This window comes from Microcebus murinus, chromosome 24 (assembly GCF_040939455.1).
Source record: "Microcebus murinus isolate Inina chromosome 24, M.murinus_Inina_mat1.0, whole genome shotgun sequence".
Lineage (NCBI taxonomy): Eukaryota > Metazoa > Chordata > Mammalia > Primates > Cheirogaleidae > Microcebus > Microcebus murinus.
Window position 1 is genome coordinate 21,362,626 of NC_134127.1, and position 24,960 is coordinate 21,387,585.

The window sequence follows — 24,960 nt, forward strand, 5'->3', positions numbered from 1 at the left end:
ATAAAATTTCCCTTTTTCTTCTTGTTCTTCTAGGGTCATTTCCTATGTAAATCTATTATTTTCTATAGCTATAATCATACTGTACCCTATGCAGTTTGTTTTCATTTACGTTTACATCATGATTTTTCTATATTGTATCTTAGTTCTCATCATTCCTTATTTTAAACAGTTTTGTGAAGATAATCTTTCAACACATACAGGAATCTTTCAGGATGTACAATATATAATTTTTAAAAAACCAAGTAGCTTTGATTCCATTGCACCTCAATATGTATCCACTTTTTAATAAATGACTTCTCATTGCTCACATTATCAACCTTTCCCCAAAGTGGTGTAAGCTCATTTAGACATTTGCAGCAAAGAACATTCTAGAACCAAAACAGAAAAAAGTGTTTTGCTGTGTCTGTGAAAAAGGGTGAAAGTGCTTACTAATCATAAATTTCCCCGTGACAGGGACAAGGAGATGAATAGCATGAGAGCACAGACCATCACCTCCCCATCCATCAGAGACCTGCAAAGCCATTTGGCAGGGACAATGACAGACCCAAAGATGGTCACATCTAAGTCTCTTGTGGGGTGAACAGTGGGTGATGATACCAGAATCCCTGGGGCATATGAAAAGGTATTTCTGGGACTGGAGAGATTGGTACTTTGTCCCGTTCAGTTCCCGGGTCCCAAATGACAATGCATCACCTCCTAAAACGTTTGTCCTTAGAAGCCTGTACAGAACTTAGAACCAATTGCATTTTATTAATTATTATGATTTTTTTTTTGTAGTTCCAGCAGCCACTTACTCATATATAGGATCAAAGAATGATCCTCCTTTATCTAGAAAAAGAAAAAAAGACACTCTTAACAGAATCTGGAGCTTCTCATAGAAAAGTCATCTAATCAGCCAGATTTGGCAAAATGAACCCAATAATCACTGGGGAAAGTGACATTCTTGCCAGCGTCTTTTGCATCTGTCTCTCTGTTCTCTTAGGTATTGTAAGAGCTAGTCACAATAGCCTCCAAATTTATACCCTCATTTCTTTTTCTCCCAAGCTCCTTCAAGTAGAGTCTGAGAGCATCCGTGCATGCATAAGTGTGTTTGTATTTGTGTGGGTTTTGGAGTCTGAATATCTCGGGTTGTGGAATATGCTTCATGTTTCTTCTGAAAAGATAATCAGAGGAAAAAGAAAAGGATATTTCTGGCCATCATGCTGCCATTCCACCTAACCCTCTGGTTGACTCTAATTTTAGGCCTCATTTTAATAAAAGACTTTGAATAAGTCTGCTTTTATGATTTAAATGGACTTTGAAACTGGGAGTTAGCCATCTCATACAACAAAGTGGGTGGACTTCAGACTTCAGAGGAAAAAGAATAAACATACTGAAAGCTGTAATTAAAACATTTCCATTTCCCTGCCAACTCTCTTAAAGCCATTATTGTCAAATTGGAAATCACCAGTGCCCAAATTCAAACCTCAAGCTTTGGAAAGAGTCTACAATGCAAGGGTGGGGTGAAGCAGTTGAAATATTTTTGGTAGGAACCCAGGTCCCCTGGAGAAGAGTAGGAACCGTCTGATGTGTATTAAATGTGAAATATGTTAATGGCCATGCTTACAGAACACACGCCATCCAATTTCCCTGGACACAGAGTTGCCAACGAAAGTGGGAAGAAGTGAGTCCCAAGGAAATATCGAGAGGAAAATTCTGATATGGAACAATTTGGATATAAAAGGGTGAAGACCAGGCAGGTCTCATAGGTGACCAACAAAATGGCAACTCTATTCATCGGTTGTTAAAGCCCCAAATCCTAGATCACCTTTGCCTCTCTTGAGTCTTACACCCAGGGGCAAAAGCCAAGGTTTGCTAGACGCGAAGTGCATACAATGGGGGATTGGGCTTCTTAAAAATAATACAAGCACATCTCTTTTTGGGGGCAAACTTTACAAAAAAGGTTGAAGCATACTGAAGGGACCAGGGCTTCATAGCACTAAGTTCCCACTCTGTTTACACTGGCTTTCTGTTGCTTCTGTCTTCCGTGTATGTCAAGAACCCAAACCCTCTTCCACCTCCACCTCTGCCATCTTGGACCCAACTGCCTTCATTTCTTGCCTGAACAACTGAAATAGCCTTCCTGCCATCCACGTGGCTTCCCTTGCCCCTTTCTGGTGGCTTCATGCCACAGCAGGTGAGTTCAGTCTTGCCCCTGGTTGGCTCAAAGGCCCCATCCCTCCCTTGCCATAGTAATATATGAAGTCCTTATGCCTGCCACGGTTCTCTTTATCCAGCCACCCCTTGCCTCCTGGACCAAGTTTCCTCTCACCTCTTAGCTCTCACCATCCGGGATTCCCTGCTGATTTTGGAACCTGCCAAACCTGCTCCTCGGCCTTTGCATTTGCTGATCCTGCTGCCCAGAATCCTTTCCCCTGGAATCTTCACTTCCTTCACCTCTGTATCTCCATATCACCTTAGCAGAGCTGCCTTCCCATAGCGCTGTCTATAAAACAGGCACACCCACATGCACCCTATCCTCTTTGTTCTGGAATTTTCTCTAGGACTGATCTTTATTTGCTATGCATCTATGTGTTTGTGTCTTACTCTTCCCTTCTATGATAGGGATTTTCCTTTATTCATGGCTACACCTACATTAGAACAAGTAGGCACTTAATTATTTGTGTAAAGAAGGAAGAAGAATATACAGAACCTGGGAAATTAGGTTAATCGTGATGTCATTGAGGGAGAAAAAGAATTTATTTGGGGGCAGATGGTAGAATTCTTTCTTCACGTCAAGCCTCAAGTGACAGAAGAATTTCTTAAACTGTCATTACACGTTGTGAATAAATATCTACTGGTTGATGAAGAAAGTCGGCTCTAGGAGTTACCCACCGTCATTAGGACTTTTTTTTTTTTTAATTTCAGGTATGGCTTTGCAAAAAGTCACTAAAATTAAAATGTCATTCTCCATTCAAGCTTTACTATCGTTTACTACATGTTTATTCTATCTCCCTCTCTTTCATTTTCCAAATAGGCAAGGAAACGTCCACAGACTGCAAGGACAACACGGTTTCTCTCAAGAGGCTTTTTCTCAGAGAACATAATGAAGCTGATTTCCTCCCCTTGTGATTTTACTTCTAGGTATGAGGTAGCAAGAAGCCCCCTGGGCTCAGATCCAGTCTTCCTTCTCCAGGTCTCCCCGGGGGAAGAAGAGGTCCAGGGGGGAGTCCCAGAGAGGGCGACACCCGGAGCCTAAGGTAGTTTAAATGTGCAGTTGCTACTTTTGGATTGTTGCCAGTAAAATACAGCCTGCCGCGACCCAGAACACCGGGATGCACCTGGCCCCTTTCTCCGCGGGGATGCCGGCCAGCTGGAAAAGGGGGGGCCGGGGTGGCCTTTCCCCCTGAGCATGAGGGTCTGAATTTCCTCAGCTCGGGAGGGCTCCCTGTGTTTTGGGATACAGCACTTCCAAATTAGGGCTTTCTAAATAATATCCCCACAGAGGATCCCCTAGGGCTGTGGTCCCCAGCTCTCTTGCTCAGATCGGTATAGATCTGTGGCCTACAAGGAGCCAGGCCGCGCAGCAGGAGGTGAGCGGCACCGTTGGAAGCTTCCTCTGTATTCACGGCCGCTCCTGTAACTCGCATCACCGCATAAACTCCACCTCCTGTCAGATCAGGGGTGGCGTTAGATTCACACGGGAGCGCGGACCCTACTGTAAACTGGACATGGAGGCGTCCAGGTTGCGTCTCCTTATGAGAATCTAACGCCCGAGGATCCGAGGCGGTGATGCTAGCGCTGGGGCGCGGCTGCAAATACAGGTTATCATTAGCAGGGAGGTTCGCTGCACGATAAATGCAATGCGCCGGAATCGTCCTGAAACCACCCCCTTCCTCCCGTGCAAAAACGGTCTTCCATGAAACCGGTTCCCGGGGCCAAAAAGGTTGGGGACCGCTACCCCAGGGGACGCTTGGGTACTTGTGAGGAGCGCGCCTCGCCTGCGCCAGTTCTCTGTTTATCAGAAGACAAATGTCCTGCTCTCAAGGCTCTAAACGGTGGCCCCAGGGGATCACGTCTGCCCTGGAGTCGCTTCCGGCGCTCGTGGTGTCCGTGCAAGCTCTAGGGGGTGAGCGCAGCAGGCAAACGCTCATTCATTCAACAAATATTTACTGCGCGCCGGCTGAGCGCCAGGCGCCGGCGGTGCCGGGCGAGGGGCAACTCCTGCGGACTCCGCGCCGCGGCCGGGGCGCCGGGGGAGCGCAGCCCGCTCTCCGCGCCCGGCCCGCCTGGGTGCAGCGCGCCCCCCGCGCGGCCCTCGGGCTCCCCGGCGACCCAGCCTCCGGGCGGGGAACAAGCACGACGCGGCCCGAGCCGGACCCCGGCCGGCCCGGGCAGCGGCTCCCGGGCAGCGCGCGAGGCGGAGCCGCAGCCGCAGCCGCGGGGCGGGCGGAGCGCGGAGGGCGGCCGGGCGCGGAGGCGGCCCCGGCGGGGAGGGCGCGGCCGGCGGGAGGGGCCGGGGCGGCGCCGGGAGGGGCGCGCGGCGCGGCGGCCGCCCAGCCCAGCCCAGCAGGTGACCGGGGCGGCGCGGGCCGGGCCTGAGCGAGTCGGGGCCGGGCAGGCGGGAGGCGGCCCGCGCAGCCGGCGGAGTTGCCGGAACATGGCGGAGGAGCCCGGGGCGCGCTTCGGCGCGGAGCGGCGGCGGCCGGCGCCCGAGGAGCTGTAGCCGCCGCCGCCGCCGCCGCGGGGCGAGGTCGCCGCCATGGCCCGCTGGATCCCGACCAAGAGGCAGAAGTACGGGGTTGGTGAGTGATCGCCCGCCGCAAAGTTCGCGGGAGCCGCCCGGCCCGGCTTGCGCGGGAGCCGGCGGCGACCGGAGCCCTCCCCGGGAGCGCCGCTGGGGAAGCCGCCCGGGGCTGGGGACTCCGAGTGGCTCAAAGTGCACTTGGGCTCCGGGACCGCGATCCCGCGCCGATCCCGAGCTCCCGCGCCCGGCACGGTGGAAACCTCGGGGCGACTGAGCGCGCCCCTCGCTCCCGGGGGCCGCGCCGGCTGCGGTTTCGTGCAGGGGTAGGTGGCCGGCGGGGCGGCACGTGCGGTGCCGCGCACTGTCGCGGCGCTCGCTGGCTTCCCTCTGCGGAGGGTCTGCTCTGACGCTCCCGGGTGAGGAGTCGGGGGTCGAGAACCGCCCCCGCTCTCCTCCAGGGACCGGACCCCTCGTAACCGTTGCAACTGAATGGGAAAGTTGTGATGTGGAGGCGATGGAAGGGGCAGGAAGTGTGTGGCACGGGGAGGGGGTGGCTGGCCCTTGGGGCTGTTTGTGCGGACACGGGTCCCCCAACGGAGCGTGTCTTCTGAATCCTGAGTTTCATCGGGGACAAGAAGAGGATATTTTAATTAAGAAAATGGTGACAAGCCCCACGCTGGGTGCTTGGCATTCCTAACAGCTGCGCAGGGGAGCCCCCAGGGTGTGCACAGATGTGGCTTGTTGTGTCGCTTTGGAGTCTACACTGGGGGTTTGGAGATGGGAGGAGGTTTGACCCAGGTGAAAACCAGGATCCTTTCACTTTTCATCAAAGATTGAGGTTGTTGAGGTCTAGTGGGAAGACTTCTGCCCTTAGCGGGGGCTGTTTCTTAGTATAAATAGAGTTGATTGTGATGAGAATTTTAGCACCTCCTCTCAGGTTCATTCATTTGGCCTATTTGCAATTTAATCTTTCACTTTACTCCCTTCTGAGTGTCTGTTTTTCCTCACTTTACTGGTTCATGGGGAACAGCCCCCTGAACCTCTTAGTGTTTTCCCAGGGCAATGTCAGTTTCAGAGACACTGTTAACATGGGTGGATGCTTTTCGATTCTGTAGCCATGAGTCAGGTGTTTTGTTTTTTTTTAAAACTGTCTCATATTTATTATTCCTAGATTGTGATCCTTCATATGGATATTATTCCTTGTTTTCCCTATTCAAAAAACTCTCAGAAATGAGAGTTATCCATGCTCTCAGAAATGAGTAGAGATGTTTCTTCTGCCCCAGGCCCTCACGTCATGATTTAGTCATAACACTTCGGATAGTGATCCCTAATCAAGTGCCAACTAATTAAGTAGCTAGTAGTTAGGGAAGTGAAATGCTCTAAAATAGATGAAATCAATTTCTTTGTTTTTGGGCACTATGGAGTACTGACCACTAAGTGAAAGTATGTTTAGCAATGTCTAATTACAAAAATGTTATCAATTCTAATTTTAAGAGGAATTAAAAGCTCTTTCCAAAACTATTGACTTGGTGTAGTTAATGCAAATATGTTCCACATTTGCTATAGTCACTGGAGCAAGTATGATCTTTTCTTTTTAATTGTTTTGTTGTTGTTGTACCTGTTCTGGAATCAGTTACTGTGTTCTGTCCTGAATGGAGTCAATTCTGTGGATTCAGTCAAGAAAAATATTTGGATTGCATTTCTTGGGCCTAGGTGTTAGGCAGATGACCCCAGGTTATAATTTGGGACGCTTACTTCACCAGACACAAAAGATTCTGATTGGTCTGGATTTGACAAAAGGACCCATAGTTAGGATAAATTAACTGAAGAGCTAAGTCTCTGTTGTTTATCCTGAAACTCTTTGCTTGGAAGCCTCCCGTGGTCTACAGGTAAAAAGTCTTAACTGAGCCCAGATTTCAAGGTTTCTGTAATCTGGTTCAAGCCTGTCTTCACCTGTGTTCTCTCTCAAATCTGCTTTCATTAACCCTCCAATGCAGGCAAACTGCCCTAATCGCTGTTGTGCAGTGCACTATGGAGAGTCCCTCCTTTGGGACTTTGCTCCATTGTGCTTGTCTCTTGCCAAGTGCCCTCCCAACTCTGCAGGGGACAGTCTTGTCTTTCCCTGAGGGCTCAAATCCATTCCTCCAGCCTCCTCCAAATTCACTATCTGCCAGACCTTCCCAAACCTTCCTGCGTTGTCTTTGCAATTCTGCCTCGTGCCAGCCTTGGCTTCCGTGAGTCAGAAAGTTGCGGTTTTGTGTTTCTATCACTCAAGAGGTCTACCAGGTACGTATCTCAGTGTGTTCAGTAACTGCTTGTTCTTGATGTTGGGGCGCCATTCCAAAGCAGTCTAAGCTAATTTCTCTCGTGATGTAATACAGTTTTTTTTTTTTCCATTAGGCTTTTAGCATCTCATTCACCCCAATATAAGTTTCATTTTGTTTGGTCAGATGAAGGAAGTGCGAGCCTCCAGTCTGTCATTATCTCTGCAGGTGAAAAAAAAAAAAAGAGATATTCTACAGAGAGAACAAGAGTGGAATAGACAGTCCTGTTTAAGTATAATTGGGAACATTGGCTTGTTGGCGTGTCTGCGGGTCAGATTTGGTTTCTGGGTGAAGGAAACTGTAGAAAAGCCACTTGGGAGCATTTTGATGCCTCAGAGCTGGCCGTGGTTTTGTGTGTTGTGCTCTCAGAGGAGTTTGCCTCTGCAGAGCTGTGGTCTCAGTTTGAGTTGTTCCTGGAGAAGCTCTCAGTCGTTCCTGCCTCATTTTATCTAGGTGCCTCTGTTGGCTGTGCCTGACATAACCTAGATTTTTCTGCAGGGACTGAAATGCAGTCTGTCTGGGCTTTCTTAGTTCTTAAGCATAGCATTGTTGGCCCAATCTCTAGCATTAAGTGGGCCTAAATGGCCTGTGTGTATTATCTGTGTTATCAAGTGTGGTGACTGATAGATCTTTGAACTATGGCTCTTTAGTCTCCCAGTGTGAAGTGCTAAGGGCTTAGAACAAGTGCTCTTTCCTAGAACCCTGGAAAACTTGTTTTTCTTTGTTTTTTTTTTTTTTTTGAGACAGTCTCACTCTGTTGCCCTGGGTGGAGTATAGTGACGTCAGCCTAGCTCTCAGCAGCCTCAAACTCATGGACTCAGGTGATCCTTCTGCGTCAGCCTCCCAGGTAGCTGGGACTACAGGCATGTGCCATTATGCTCGGCTAATTTTTTCTATATATTTTTAGCTATCAAAATAATTTCTTTCTATTTTTAGTAGAGATGGGATCTCGCTCTTGCTCAAGCTTGTCTCGAACTCCTGAGCTCAAATAATCCACTTGCCTTGGCCTTACGGAGTGCTAGGATTACAAGTGTACAGGCGTGAGCCACCGCACCTGGCAGAAAATTTGTTTTTCTTTCTTCCTTCTTTTTTCTTTCTTGTTTTCCTTGTTTCTCTCCTTTCCTTTCTTTTTTTCTGTTTTGCTCGTTGAGGATATGAAGGTATGAAACACATTTATGTAGATTTTAAGCAAACAGTGATAAATACTCAGAATACTCCTGTGATTATCAAAACATTTATTTTTAAGCCTGTTTCTACACAAGCCATTAATGTTAAGAACAGCCCTGGATTAGGTTAATTATGGATTTTTCTGCAAAGTCATTCATTATTGCATGTTGAGATTTGCAATTGCATACATATATTTTTATGATGTGATAAAAGGTAGTTTTGGGAAATATTTGCTTTCACTGTTAGCTCTTCAACTGTTTAGCTCGCAAGTGTTAGCTCACAACTGTTTGTGCCAGGCCTAATTAGCCCCAAAGCATTTAACTGCATAAAGTATGTCCTTGATGCTGATTTAAGACTGACTCCAGACTCTCCCCTTGTTAATGCATTCAGGTGTGTGTTACTTCCCATCCACTACTTCTTCACTGTGAACAGCATATTCCGTACACTATAGCTGCAGAGGTAGAGCCGGGAGGGTTTCTCAGAGACTCACTAGTCCAATTTCCTTTTCAAAAGAGGAACTTGGTGCCTCCAGAGGTAAAATGAATTGCTTAACACCAAGGGTTCTTGCTCTTTTTGGCTGCATGAACCCCTTTGGCAGTTTGGTAAGCCGGTGGACTCCTTTCTCAGAATGCTTTTAAATGCATAAAGTAAAATACAAAAGACTGGAAATGAAACCAATTGTATTGAAATGCAGATGTCAAGATATTTTTCAAAATTTGTATATTGTATATATGTACTTTATTAATGCATCCAACAACAAGATCTAGTGACAGATCTAATAACTACCATCATTTTGAATTGGTGATGAGCATATATGATTGTTCAGGATATTTGCAATAACCTTACTATGATATGAAAATACCTGTGGTTTCTAATGGTGACAATATCTCAGGTGCTATTAGTTCAAATGTGGTTTATTGCCTAATTTAAGTAATTTAAGTAAATGCTGAGTGTCAGAAAATAGAGATGTAACTTTTTTCCTATTCATGTTCATGGATCCTCTGAATTTGAATATAGATTAAGAATCCTTGGCTGACAGTCACGCAGCTAATTAATTATAGAGCCATCTGAGCAACGATAGTAACATTTGCTGGCCACCTCTCTACAAGTGACACCATGCGAGGTATTATACTATTACAATGACCTGAAGAAGGGTTTGCCTTAATGTGTTCATGTTTTAACAACACTGAGGCTAAAAATAAAAGGAAAAGAGAATTCAATGTGCATTAAGAAATTACCTTGTGGATAGTACTATTCCGAACCCTTTATTTCAGTATGGATGACATACATAGTGACACTTTCTGGGGTGCGTCCATGAAATTAAAACTTTTTTGTGATAATACTAAGATGTCATTGGCCTGTTTACATTCTCATTGTCTCATGAGTATACAGTGGCGTTTTCCAGAGGCTCTGCGAACCGTGACATGGCAACTTGGATTGAATGCAGAAGTAGGCATAAAAATCTAGCTGCCTTTTCGGAAGCCAGGCACTAAAGAGATCTACAAATATGTAAAACAGCGCCACTCTTAGGAGTGCTTTTGTTTGAAAAAATAGTTTTGTTCATTAGAAAGATACATTTTTGCTAACATGTATTGGGTTTATTATAGTTATTTTAAATTAGTTAAGGAATAAATATTTGGCAGGGCCTGGTGGTTCCCAACTGAAATCCTAGTACTCTGGGAGGTAGAGGTGAGAGGATTGCTTAAGCTCAGAAGTTCGAGACTAGCCTGAGCAAGAATCGAGACCCCCATCTCTATCAAAAATAAAGAAAGAAAGGAAAAAAAAAACCCAGCCGGGCATGGTGGCATGTGCCTGTAGTCCCAGCTACTCGGGAGGCTGAGGCAGGAGGATTGCTAAGTGCCCAGGAGTTGGAGGTTGCAGTGAGCCATGATGACACCACTGCACTCTACCCAGGGTGACAGAGTGAAACTCTATCTCAACAACAACAAAAAAAGGCAACTGAACACCCTTCCTCACAACCTCCTACCCCTGTAAAAAAAATATATTTTATAAATGCCTCAATTTGAACTTTTTATATGATGAATAGTGATAGATGTAATTCATATAGATGGAAACTCCTCGGGGGTTCTCAAAAGCTGCTATACGTGTTACCCCATTAAATCATCGAGGTAGTGCTATGAGATGCTGTTGCTCCCTTTTCCAGGTAGGGAAAAAGGAGGTTCGCAGAAGCTAAGTTTCTCATGCACGGCCATGTAACCATAGGACATAGAGACTAAAAGTCTTCAACCTGTGTTGTTTCCCAAACTGTGCTATGCATCGGTCCTCTTGAGTTTTGCCCAGGTACCACTGTGTAGCAGCTCCGTGGCTAGTGCCACACCCTTTGCCATTTCATGCCAGTTTCATTTTCTATGGAATTTTATGTTGCCTGCTCGTTTTCATTTTCCACTTAATTATTGAAGAAGAAAGCCTTACTATATTCCTACCACCCCTTGCCAGACAAAAAAGCAGCTATAAAAATGAAGGCAACAAACGTAAGAGCAGTGTATTGGATTCTGGCTAGATGCTGTTGCCTGTCAGGGCTATAGCCCCTGAGACCTGCTTTTCCTTTATTAAAGAGGGAGGAAATGGGTGTTCAGCTGAATCTTTGATACAGCATCGATTCTCATTATTTGTGGTAGTTCTGTCCTATAAAGTCACAGCGAATGCTGAGTTAGTGAATACTGAGCCATTGCTCCTAGGGGAAATGCAGAATTAGGTTCCTGTGAGCCTTTGCTCATATTTTCATCAGTTGATGGGCGTATAACTTTATTTTATGTGTGTCCTATTTAAATACATGTATAGTTGATTGCCTCTGACCTCATGGCCAGTGGCTCCATAGCTCATACCTGCAGGAAGCTTACCTGACACGTGCATTTTCTCCGAAGGCATGTCACAGCTTTTCTGCACTCAAGAATGTTAGCACTTCAGCACTACCCTTGGATGCCATTATCAACAGCAAAATCACCAACAAAAAGCACAAAAATGAGAAAATCGTGGCAGTAAATAGACCCCAAAAGAGACACTTGTTTACAGCACGAGAGCTGGAACAAGAATGTGGATGTCAGTCACCTTGTTCGGCCTCAGCTGGGAACTTGTGCGTCATTAGGAGTATTGATTTGGGGGTTACAAATACAGGTTAGTGAGTAGGGAAATTCACAAATATGGAATCTGGGAATAATGAGGATCTGCTATAGGCTGAGAATTGAAAATAGAATCACTTTTCTTTCTACCTGTGTTTTTTTTTTTTTTTTCCTTCACAGATTGGATGTGGTTGACTATTTCCTTCTTGAAACACTTTCTTCTCCAGGCTCCTGATCCCGTCTCTCTGTGGTTTTCCTCCCATGTTCCCACCCTTCCTCCTCCTCCTCTGCCAGACCTTTAGATCTTGCCATACCCTGGACTGGCCTCTGTGCTGCTTTATCTACCTGCCACCAAGCGATCGCATTCCCTGGCTCTAACTCCCATCAGTTTGCTGACTGTCCCACTTCCTAGTCCCAGCTCAGCCCCTTCCCTGTGCTTCACAGTCACGGCCAGCTATGACCTGGGCAGCTCTCATTGGCTTCCTAATTCCGTGTTTTCCCCAAAATAAGACAGGGTCTTATATTTCTATTTCATTAAGATGATACCCTAGGGCTTATTTTCAGGGCATGTGTTATTTTTTTTTAAGTACGGTACAACAATCTACATTTCTTCAAATACAGTTAAGTCATCGTCTTCTGGAACATCATCGTAACTCTCCAGACCCCGAATTCCATCCTGAATTTCTTGCGACTCTATTTCCTTTAGAACCATTGGCCCCAATCTCTCATGTGGAGCAATAGAGCTCTCATGGGGCAGATGAGAAGGGCTGCTCGTCTTCTTTACCGCTCTGCGACGAAATGCATGGGTTGTGCAGATACTGCGTAGCCACGCCCAACACTAGGTCTTATTTTTGGGGAAGGGCTTCTATTGCACAAATGCTTAGAAATCCTGCTAGGGCTTATTTTATGGGTAGGTCTTATTTTGGGGGAAACACGGTAGGGAGCTCCTGCTTCCAGAGCAGTTTTGGTCCTCGCTAACCCCACACCTGCATCTTCTCCAGTTCTGTCTTCTCTGTCCAGTGGCCCAGGCAAAACCTAGGAAGGAGTCATCCACATTCAGTCTGTCCTCAAGTTCAGTCTGTCTCTGTCCTACCCCAAATAGATCCCCAGACCACTACATCTTACTGTCCCCAATGCTTCCAGATGCTTCCATGTCAACACTAGCTTGCACCCTCTCCCGCAGGGCAGCTGCAGCAGCCTTCTAACTGTTCTCACCCCTGTCCTCTCAAAGCTATTCTCCAAACAGTAGCCAGAGGAACGTTTTAAAAGCAAAACCCCGACATTGCCACTTCCCTGCTTTCACCCTCCCTTGCTTTCCTGTTGTAGTTAGGACGACATTGAAGCTCCTGCTCGTGGCCTGCAAGGCCCTGCGTGATCAGATCCACTCCTGACCTCTTTTCCCTCCCTGCATTCCAGCCACACTGGCTTTATTTCTGTTTTTCCAACTAGCCAAGCTTGGTTTGACTCAGGGCCTTGGCAACACCTCCACCCTCTTGTGGAATGTGCTTCCCCAGATCTTAAAATGTCCAGTTCTCTTGGATCCTTCAGGTCTTCCTTCAAGTAATCCCTCCTTGGAGGCTTCTCTGAGAACCCTAGCTAAATGGCACCGCTGTCCTTGCCCACGCCTTGGAATGTCCAGCCCTGTCCCTTTATTTATTTGTTAGTGTTTGCTGTCTGTCTCCGGTATTGGAACGTGAAGTTTGGAGGACAGCAGGTCTGTCTTTTTCATCAGTGTACCCCAGCCCCAGGAACAGCACCTGGCTCCAAGCATGCACCCAGCAAATACATGCTGAATGAATAAATGCATGCTGGGCCTGCCCAGCTACCCACATTTGTCTTGCCTACTATAAGAGCGATTTTGCCCACACTTGGAAGATACTGCTCTGTTTGTGCCTTCCCCGAGAAGACAGAATGTTTAAATAATAGAGTCATAAACTGTTTAAGCAAAGGATCGTGTGACCACTGTGGGGTGGGAAAGGAATTGAAATCGTAAGTGCTGCATCGTTAGATAGGAACAATGGCCCGGGGATTTGCTGTTTCTGTTTGTCATTATTGGTGGAGGCTTCATGAAGGAAGGGGCATTGCAGAGTTGGCTGCATGGAAAGAAAAAGCTTGACCATCGTGGTGAGCGGGGTGTAGAAGGTTCTGAGTCATTGCACTGGTGGTGGTGTGCTGAGCATGAGTCGGAAAGGAAAGAGGGTGCAGTCGGTCTAATGGAAGGAACAAGACATTCAGATTCATCAGTTACTTCCCATTTCCAAAAGAGTTGGGATGCCTTACAATAAGAGCATGTATACTGTACGCTGGGTAATTAAAGAAAAAAAAATCTAAGAGGTCACAAGTAATGTGGAGAAGAAGAAAAAAAGTGATTTAGAGAACTGGCAAGGGGCATCGAAGCAAAGGTAGCAGTTACTCAAAAACTAGTTTTCGCTGAATTTTTGTTGTCATAGCTGTGGTGTAGCCATCATGCTGTCTGAAAACTTTGCGTTTTCTACTCTTCTAAATATTAAGAGGCAGCCCAGTGGGTTAAGGAATCAGGTCTTATTGCAATGCATTTTCCCATAAAGGAAAATTTCCCAACTTCTAGCTTATTTCCAGCAAGACTCAACACAATAACATTACCATTATAATAACCTGGTGCACACAAAAGATTTTAGTACTTTCGAAAGACTAAAAGGAATGATCCAGAACTGTGGAATGAGTTGTAATGAAATTGACCCATAACTCTGTGGTCCAGGAACTCAAGGCCACATAGTTTGTTCTTCGGTGAATATTTCAATGAAAGGAAGAATAGTTTTCTCCTTCGTCAAATAGGTGGAACCACCCATACTATGTCTACACTCTGCGGACATTGAAGGACATCATAAATCCTTTGGGAGTCCTTTGACATTGTGTAATTAGCCTCCAGCATACCTCAGGAATAATGAGGTTTTTATTGTTAAGCATTAAAAAAGCGTTTTTCAGAAATTATTTTGGGGCCGAGACGTGGATGAGCACGCTGATTGTATTTTTCCGAGTGACGTTCAGGACATGTCCTCTCGGAGCCTGGGCCGGCCGTCAGGGCTCACTCAAACGATTGTCTGCATGCTGGCAGCCACTTCCTGGGCGGGAGACAAAAGTGGGCTTTGTTTCTTGCAAAGCTCTGAGCAATTGCAGAGCCGCCGCTGTTCAAATGGGTTCATGGTCATTTTCACCTTTTCTTCATTGTGCCATTGGCCCTCACATTCAGACCCAATTAGACTCTGCGACTGCCCACATCAGATGATATTTGGACCCCAGAGATGCCCTGTCTAAGCATCTCTAGGTGTTGATTCTTTGTCTTTTAAACCAACTAGAGGGAAGGGAATTGCAGTAGAAATTAATTCCCTCTTGGAAATAGCTCTGCTGACTCAGCCAGGTGAGTAAGAACACATCCTCCCAGCTGGGTTGTTACCTGTGTATCTGCACCAGGAAGGCTGTACTTGATTGTACTTTCTTGGAGCCCAGGTGACATGGCTCTCATGCTGCAGTCTTTCCTGCCCACGACCAATTAGAAGACTATAAGTCATAAGACTCAGTTGTAAAAAATCTAACAGTGTTGCCCTTTTGTGTGTAGAATCAGAAGATGTTAAGAGCTCAAGTAGGTAATCATTACCTCTTGGCCAACACCCTCATTTTATGGAAGAAAAAAGCCCCTATGGGCGTCAAATGACTTATCTAATATCACACAGCTTGTAGCAAATTTTTGTTTCAACTTGTCTTCTAGCCGGTTCTCTTTATAACTCCGGAGAGAGCAGGTTTCCTTTATCAGATCTTAAAGATTCTGAAGAGTAAATTCTCCCCTCCTCAATCCTAAAGGGAAAATGCCTGGGTCTCCATGGTTCCCCCCGACCCCAGGTGGACGTTTTGCTATAAATAAGATCCAGAAACATCTTCCTTTTTTTAAGAGTTCTGAGAAGGAAGTGTGTCTTGGGAGGTTTGAGCTGCAGAGTGGAAGTCCCTTCGTGGGTTCCACGGCTTAGCCACTGACTTCTCACGTGGTTTCAGTCCTTAGCAGTGTGATACTGACATGATATCATCAGTTGCCAAATGAGTAAATACCTTTGCACTGTCACCAGGTCACAGGCACGTTTGTGAACGCATGTCACCGTGTTTTGCAAAGTGTTGAGGGGGTGAAGGAAGGAGCATGTGTTGATAATAAAGGATTATAATAGTGACCTAGAAATGGGAGGGCATTTGTAGTTTTTTTTTTAAGGCCTGTATTTCGAACAAAATGAGGATGCCACGTTCTGAAGACTAACTTGGGAGAAGTTTCAGTAAGGCTTCTCATTATCCCGCTCTGTTTCTCTTTGCTGGGGGTCGCCAGCTTTCAGCTAGAGGACGAGGTCCAGCCTCAGCTCGTGCAGAGAAAGTCACTGTCATTCTCATTCTGCAGCAAACTCCCCCGAAATAATAGGGCATTATCTGTCTATCTGGTATCAGAGGCGCTCTTGCTGGGCCTCGAGTTTCCTTCAGAACAGAAGTAAATACTATAGCAAGTTGCCCTTGCTCTCTGTGGGAAGCAGGGCAGGCCTGTGTATCAAACTGTGACAACATGATTTGTTTTAGATTGTTAGTTTCCATTTTGCAGGATTCGGAGGCATGGTTTCTGTGAACTTACAGGGTTATATATAGAGATATTTCCTCAACCAATGGATACTAGAAGCATGCTTACACATTTGTTGTCTTTAAAAAAATAAAAAGATCCTAAGGGTCACAAATGTTGGGAGCTTGGATAGAACTGAAATGATAATGTGCTGTATCTTATAATATCACTGTGGAATTTATTGTGGTTTGAAAAATCCAATTAACATTGGTATGACCTCTGTTAAGTGTTGATTACAATTAAAATGCACATACCTTTTGACTTAGCTGTTCTATTTCTATGAGTTTATCCTACAGATATACATGGGGAATAATATATGGAGAAGGTTATTCATTGCAGCATTGTTTATAGCAAAAACATGAAAACTTAAGTGTTTGACCATTTGGGGATGCACTTAGTAATGTATGGCACATGCACACAATGGAATACTATACAGCCAGTACAAGGAATCAGGCTCAGTGATGAAGTGTCTGCCAGTGATGACACTAGTATGCAGTGGTTAACGGATGAGCTTTTAAAAAAATGGTTCCGAATCAATTGCTTATTTATATGGAAAAAAATGTATCTGGACTTCTACTTAATACCATATAAAAATCAATTCAAGATGTATGATAAATAAATAAAGATACGGAATTTTTGTACCTCTTAAAGTTTGTGAAATGTGAATGGGTTACCAGTTTAAGCGAATAAGTAGATTGGACTTAATCCTGTTATTACTAATGTAATTTGTGAGATGAAGGAGGCAGTTGTCATCACTTCTGCTTCACAGATCCCAGCAACTGAAACAAGCTATTTTGGTGGTTTGCCCCAAATCACACAAGGGCTTTGGCAAGCTAGTCTCCACATATCTCCCAAATTATGCTTACTCTTTCATATTATGGCTAAAGTCTAACTGTATATGTTCCTATAATTCTTGATGGCCATCTGAAATTGAATACACTCCGCTCCATACCATTCAAGTTAATTACATATGACACACTCCCTCTCTTTGTTTATAATTAAAAACCAAATCTAAGATTTTGCTTCGGTTAAGGGCAAAACGGAATTTTCATGCTTATGCTAGTCTCTCATCTCTTCATAATCCTAAATTTTAAAACTTGTAGAATCAAGTCACATTTCATTAATTTTAATTTGTTGGTTGTTTTAAAAATCTACGTGACTTGCATGGTGGATAAACCTTTAGTTTCAGGCTTTGACTTTTTCTCTCTGTTTGAAGACAGTAAAGTATGATGTAATTGTCTTATTTTGATAAGGTAATGGGTAGTCCCGTGGCATATGCAACACTTGGTCTTGCATTACATTAAATAAAGTATTTCAGTAATGAAATGGAACATTTATATATAATTATTTCTATAGTCTAACAGTATCGCTGGTATCATACACCTTTAAAAAAATCATGCCTGAGTTACGGAAGAATATTGAGACATAGATGTTGATTTGCTCAGTGCCACTAGTTAAGCTAACATTAGACCCTGGTTATGAATTTTAGTCCTGCAGACTGTGTGTGGTGTGGCCAAGCCATGCTTGAAATCAAAGTCGTCAAGGCGGATATAAGAGCCGTTGGCTGCAGACTGAAGCTTTGGAGAGCAGCTCCTTGTTGCTGGGATTTTTGAAATCCAAATCTATTAACTTTTATTACTCTTTACCTTTGTGAAGTCATGTAAGGCTCTAAGCCAAGTGAGCAGGCAGGAATAAAAGGAGCACACTTCCTGGTCCAGTGGGCAGGACGCAGGCATTATCTGAAAGTTTGCCTAACAGTACATTAGCCTGGCAATTAGGTGTCCTTGTTTGCTGAACAGGTTGATTACTAAGTAGTTAATATTGGTTGGCTCTGAACCTGTCCTCAAAGGTCCAGACTAGATTTGAGTATATTTCTAATTTTAAAGCCCTATGGCCAGAAATGGCCTGATCTTATAAGAGTCTTCCTGGAAAATGTTCAAACTCCAGGGGTCTCTAGGTGATATGACCTTTGCTTTCTGGTCCTATGTTTTTGGGGTGGTGCTTATTCACTGGGTCAGAACAGTCTGGGATCCTAAGAGGAATGAATGAATCTACAGACAACAAATTAACATGGATGTTTTGGGTCACACCAACTTGAGTGTGAATCCCCACTCCCTGTGGCTGACCTACCTTACTGCTCTGAGGAAGCCCACATTCGCCCAGCACCTTCTATGTTCTAGCGTCCACTGGGTGGTTGTATTAGAGTCCAGGGGTCCTTAAACTTTTTAAACAGGGGGCCAGTTCACTGTCCCTCAGACTGTTGGAGAGTGTGCACTGTGGGCCCGGGACAAGTCAGCTGCTAAGCAGGACAGGCAGCGGCGGTAAAAACACCCGGTGGGCCGGATAAATGTCCTCGGCGGGCGGCATGTGGCCCTCGGGCTGTAGTTTGAGGGCGCCTATATTAGACAGTAGCCCCCCTTCTTTTGAGGGGATGCAGTCCAAGACCCCCACTGGATGCCTGAAAGCAAGAATAGTACTGAACACTATAGACACTATGGTTTTTTCCTCTACATACCTATGATAAAGTTTAATTTATAAGTTAGGCACAATAAGAGGTTAACGACAATAGTAATAGAAAAATTACAGCAATATGCCAGCATCACTACTCTTGCGCTTTGGGGCCATTATTAAGTAAAATAAGGGTGACTTGAGCATAAGCACCGAGACACCGCAGGCAGCAGTCAATCCGATCACTGAGACAGCTCCGAAGTGACTGACGGGCAGGAGCTTCCACAGCATGGGTGTGCTAGACAAAGGGAGGATTCATGTCCCAGCAGGATGGAGCAGGTTGGCACAAGATGTCATCACGCTCCAAAGACTGGTGCACAATTTGAAACTTATGAATTGTTTGTTTCTGGAATTTTCCACTCAATATTTTTGGACCGAGGTTGACTGTGGGTAACTGAAACCCTGGAAAGTGAAACCGAGTATGAGCAAGGACTACTGTATAATATAAAGAATGTATAGAACACACAAAGAAAGAGCAGGCCGGGCTTCTTAAAGGCTGGTTTCCTCCTCTTTGTCGTGATAGAGAGCCACAAAAGACGCCTCCAGCCTCATGAACTTAGTGGCCAATAGCTCTACACCAGTCGTTTGTGGTCCTGGCACTCAGACTGTCATAGAATTTGAAGGTAGGAATCCATTGAGGACAGAATCCTGAATGATTACCTTATGGGCCTATAAGCCTGCCTCAAAAAAAAACCCTGATGTCTATCTGAGTCAAAGAGTTGTTTGCATATAGAATACCCCAGAACCATTTTTCAGAAGACCCTAACATGCCTCGGGAGAGTTTGGCATCTAGTTCATCTTTGGCAGTATCAGGATTGCTGCTCAAGATTGTTTTCAAATTGCTTGAGTGCTTCAGGGAGGTAAGCTCACAAATTCAGACGGTTCGAGTCTGTAGAAGAATTCTTTTCATGTTTGAGCTCTGATCTAAGTAAGCCAAGAGCCTTGGAAATTTTGAATCTGTCTCTTATATTTTCTTTCCTGAATTAGATATGGGTTTGCTTGCTCAGTTCAGATTTTGACAACATGACTTATTTCAAAAACAAATAGCCCACTCTGTGAAGCAAACCATAACCCTCTCCCTTTCTCCTTTGGTGGCATTTTGATTCTGATTTAATGCAGTGACTTGAGGGCAGATTTTAGGCCAGCAAAAGAGAGAGCTGCTCATTTGTTGCCCAGAAAACTAAATGTTTAAAGAATAGATTGAAGTCTCTTAGGGAGGCCATGTGGACACATGGATTTTTCCTTTCATTTGCTCTCTTTTTCTCCTTTTTACTTTTGGCCCGATTTCTTTTAGGTCCTGTTGGATAAAATTCCATGTTGGGGGAGGCATTAGCAAATAGTTACAAAACCCTAGGAAAAGTACAGCATCTCTGTGGTCCTGTCTTCCTGAAACTGCTCCTATCAAGAAATGACAGGTAAAGAGAATGGAAATATCTAAAATGAAACATGTTTTCCACCATCGTGTCTTACATGTCTTTATCTTCTTGAATTTATCAGCAGCTTTGAGTGACAGGGTTTTATAGTTCTGGAAGATGAGAGAGTTTTGTTTGTTTTTCTTGTAGAAATAGTCATTTTACCTTGCTCTTTTGTGTGCCTTGGTTCTGAGAATTCTGTGCCAGTTTTTAACAACATGTGTTTGGATTAAGCTTCGGGAATTATCCACTTCATAAAGGTCATTTGTTGTTATATTCTGGGACATTTAGGGTTTTGGGGGATGATAGATGGAGTGAAACTAACAGGGAAGTATCGATACCAGGATTAGGAAGTTGGGTTTGTATTTTAGTCTGTGTTATAGGCACAATCAATGGGTTTGATTCTCTTTAGTTTTTCCATCTGCAAAACAGAGGTGATATTTTCTGTTACATTCCGGCCTCTCAGAGTGAAGAGTTTTCAGTTTTTGAAAATCACTGCAAATGAACTAAGTAGTACCTATAAGGCCACATTCATTGATCAAAAATTTTAAGATCTAAAGTTGACGTGCCGTTGAACTTTCTGCCTGAAGATTTCCTCAGGACACTTTGTGAAAAGAACCCCATTTCTTGATGGCTGCATTTTCTTCACATGCCAACTGTAATCCCAGAGTTTTCCTTTTAACTTCTTGGTGGCTTCATGTACTCTGTAGACTGGTTAAGTGATCTATACATAAAGAACTCATTTTCTCCACTTGATGCTGAACTTGTGATCGTGCATCTGGTTTCCAGTTCTGAGATTTCCCTAAACCTGAGTCATCTTTCCCAAAGTATGTAAAAGGGAGATCGGTTTTAACAGGGTGCTATGGGCTGAATTATGTCCCCCTAAAAATTCCTATGTAGAAGCCCTAGCCCCCAATGTCATGGTATTTGGAGGTGGGGCCTTCGTGAGGGGCTCGTGTGAGCACACGGTGAGAAGGTGGCTGTCTGTAAGCCAGACAGAGAGTCCTCACCAGAAACTGACCATGCTGGCACCTGACCTTGGACATGTAGCCTCCAGAGCTATGGAAAATTAAATTTCTGTCATTTAAGCTTTGCAGTCTGTGGTATTTTGCTATGGCAGTCCGAGCCGCCAGAGACACAGGGGGTTGAGTACGATTTGAAGCATGAATCTGCTATTGCCAGATCAAAGTTTAATCTCTGTAGTTTAATCCCTGGCTGTCCTCCTCTTTTACAGGCATTTGGATCTAATGAAAGTAAATCACACGCACATCAGATACACGCCTTTAGCAGCCTTCCGGCCTCGAATCCTGTTGCTGCTGATTCGGTTGTCAGGGCTCATATCAGTTGGGGAACTCATGAGCCAGCAGGTCTGGAATTGTAGGAGCAGGAAGGGGAGGGAGAAAGGTGTTACTGGAGGTTTGTGGAAATAAGTTTTCTGAGTTGGTTCTTCATGTACTTGCCAGGTGTCTAACTGAGGACCAGATGTATGCTCAGCACTTGGAAGATTCAGAGAAGGGGACATAGATTCTGTTCATAGGAAGCTGATAATGAATTAAAATACCCCAGAGTATAAAGCCGTCAATACAATAACTATAGCAAAAGGAAGGCTGAACGTGAAACAAGTTGCAAAAAAGTACATTTGGAGTTCTAGGAATTTAGGGAAGCAGAGGTTATTCTAATGGAGAGACTTGAGACTTCAGGGAAGAAGTTGAACTCCTTGGAGATAGACGTTCAGGTTGGGGTAGGCTGTGGATACAGTTTAGCATGAGCGCTGGCTCCAAAGCAGGTGTTTGTGGCAAGTGGCTAATGAGGAAGTTGCCCATTCTGGCTGGTGCAAAGGGTGGGTGAAAGAGAAAAGAGGGAAATGATTCAGATTGTGGGGAGACTTGTTTACCTTGATTTTTTTTTTCTTCCTCTTTAAGCATGCATGTTGCAGTGTATGCTGGTAAACTAGCTCTCCAGAGGGGGCCGGGGAGTCCTGACTTGTAGCATTTGCCCATGTCTGTGGTGTAAACACTCCTGCTGTGGCCAATTTCAGACTAGCAGTGGATTAACAAATAGCTCATGAGTTTTCTGAAAATGTAATGGTTGGCCGTTGCAAACCATACACGTTGGCTGCAGCATACTGTCGAAAAACCCAGGTTAGTTCCTATGTGACAATTAGTTACTGTCCCTGTCTGACCACAGGCTCTGCAGAAGACCCAAGAAAGGTCTAGGTAGCCTTGTTTTATACCACGTGAGACTCCCACAGCCGTCGAGGATTGGTCCACTGGTGGGCGTGCCACCCTTAGGAGGCCATTGCATAGGCAGTGACATATGGTTTGGGACAAAGAAATAGTCAATCAGATTCCCTCCCTGGTATGTTTCTGCCACAGTGGGAAGAGCTAACAGGGTGCCATTTGATAGTGCTGAGTTGGTGAACCGAAGTCACCTGCTCGCCAGTGTTATGACTGGAAAACCACGAGAAGACCGACTGACAGACGGGAGCAGATGGGGGGAGACACCACAGCCTGGGGGGGTGGGGGGCATCCAGCCCCAGAGTGGCCCCTGCTCTTAGCAGCTTCCCAATTCCAAGTCTCAAACATCCCCTTTCTAGCTTGAATGAGTCTCTGTTCCTTGCAATATAATGGCCTAACTGAAAAAGTTTAGGTGGCATCTCAGGGTACTTTGCAGAGCTTCCTATGAGTACAGGCATACCTTGTTTTATTGTGCTTCACTTCATCGTGCATTATAGATGTTGCAGGGTTTTTAAAATTATGTAAATTAAAAGTGTGTGGCAACCGTGCATTGAGCAAGTCTATAGTTGCCATTTTTTCAGCAGCATGGGCTCACTTTGTGTTTCCAAGTGACATTTTGGTAATTCTCATAATATTGCAGAACTTTCTTAGTATTTATATCTGCCATGGTGCTCTCTGATCAGTGATCGTTGATGTTACTATTGTAATTGTTTTGGGGCACCAGGCACATGCCCAGCAAACTTAATCGATGAATGCTGTGTGTGTTCTAACTGCTGCATGGACTGGCCCTTCCCCCATCTGTGTCCCTCTCCTCGGGCTCCTTGTTCCCTGAGACACAACAGCACTGAAATCAGGCCAATTAATAACCTCACAGTAGCCTCCAAGTGTTCCAGGGAGAGGAAGAGAGTCACACGTCTCCTTTGAAATTAAAAGCTAGACATAATTAAGCGTAGTGAGGAAGGCATGTCGGAAGCCGGGGTAGGCTGAGAACTGTTTGGGCCTCTTGTGCTAAGCAGCTGGCTAAGTTGTCAGTGCAAAGCAAAAGTTCTCGAAGGAAATTAGAAGTGCTACTCCAGTGAACACAGTATGATAAGAAAGGGAAGCAGTCTTACTGCTGAGACGGAGAAAGTTTTCGTGGTCTGGATAGAAGATCAAAGCAGCCACGACATTCCCTTAAGCCAGAGCCTAACCCACAGCAAGGCCCTAACTCTCTCTTCAATTCTGCGAAGGCTGAGAGAGGTGAGGAAGCTGCAGGAGAAACGTTGCAAGCTAGCAGAGGTCGGCTCATGAGGCTTAAGGAAATAAGGGGTTTCGATAGCATAAAAATAAGGTGAAGCAGAAAGTGCTGAAATAGAAGCTGCAGGAAATTGTCCAGAAAATCTAGCTAGCATCATTGTTGAAGGTGGCTGCCCTAACAGCAGATTTTCAGTGTAGACCAAACAGCCTTCTATTGGAAAAAGATGCCGTCTAGGACTTTCATAGCTAGAAAGCAGAAGTCAGTGCCTGGCGTCAGAACTTCAAAGGACAGACTGACGTTCTTGTTAGAGGCTAATGTAGCTGGCGACTTTAAGTCGAAGCCAGTGCTCATTGACCATTGCAAGAATCCTAGAATCCTTAAGGATTATGTTAAAATCTACTCTGCCTGTGTTCTAGAGATGGAACAGTAATGCCTGGGTGACAGCACATCTGTTGACAAGCATGGTTTACTGAATATTTTAAGCCTAGTGATTTCTTTCAAAATATTACCGTTGCCCATGACAGTGCAGCTGGTCACCCAAGAGTTCTCATGGGGAAGTGCAAGGAGATGAATGCTGTTTTCATGCCTGATGACATAACATCCATTCTGCAGCCCATGGATCAAGGACTTGTTTTGGACTTTCAAGTCTTATTATTTGACAAATACATTTCATAAGGCCATAGCTGCCATGGATAGTGATTCCTCTCATGGATCTGGACAGAGTCTATTGAAAACTTTCTGGAAAGGATTCGCCATTTTAGAAGTCATTAAGAACATCGGTGATTCATGGGCCAGCGTCAAAATATCGACATTAACAGTTCAGAAGAAGTTGATTCCAGCCCTTACGGGTTCAAGACTCAGTGGAAGAAGTCACTGCAGATGTGATACAAATAGCAAGAGGACCAGAATGAGACGTGGAACCTGAAGATGTGGCTGAATTGGTGCGATCTCATGATAAAACTTGAGTGGACGAGAAATTTGGAGCTTCTTACGGATGAGCAAAGAAAGTGGTTTCTTGAGATGGAATCTAATCTTTGTGAAGATGCCGTGAACATTGTTGAAATGACAACCAAGGGTTTAGAACGTTCCATAAACTTAATAGATAAAGCAGTGGCAGGGTTTGAGAGGATGGACTCCAGTTTCGAAAGAAGTTCTACTGTGGGTAAAATGCTATCAAATAGCATCACATGCTACAGAGAAATCTTTCATGAAAGGAAGAGTCAATAGAGGCGGCAAACGTCACGATCGTCTCATTTTAAGAAATTGCCACAGCCACTCCAACTTTCAGCAACCGCCACCCCGATCAGCCACCAACATTGAGGCAAGACCCTCCCCCAGCAAAAAGATTATGACTCGCTGAAGGCTCAGATGATAACATTTTTTAGCAATAAAATGTTTTTTAATTAAGGTACATACTTTTTTTTTTTAGACATAATGCTATTGCACACTTAATTGACTAGAGTGTAAACATAACTTTTATAGGCACTGGGAAATCGAAAAACTTGTGCGACTTGTTTTATTCCAATATTTGTTTTATTGTGGTGGTCTGAACCTGAACTTTCAATTTGTTTGAGATACATCTGTACAGCAAATGTCCTAGGAGTAGGGGATACATTATGTGCTTCTGAGGTTCAAATATGCCCCA

The 24,960-nt window shown here is 44.7% G+C and overlaps 1 protein-coding gene across 1 annotated transcript in view; it reads left to right on the forward strand.

Moving 5' to 3' along the window:
- Positions 1–4,520: 4,520 nt before the first annotated feature.
- DOCK5 (dedicator of cytokinesis 5) overlaps positions 4,521–24,960 on the forward strand; it is a 172,832-nt gene continuing 152,392 nt past the window's right edge. The window contains exon 1 of the mRNA XM_012782140.3: positions 4,521–4,784. Within this exon, the coding sequence (XP_012637594.3) occupies positions 4,742–4,784 (43 nt within the window). The 5' untranslated portion in view covers positions 4,521–4,741. The remainder of the gene's footprint in view (positions 4,785–24,960) is intronic.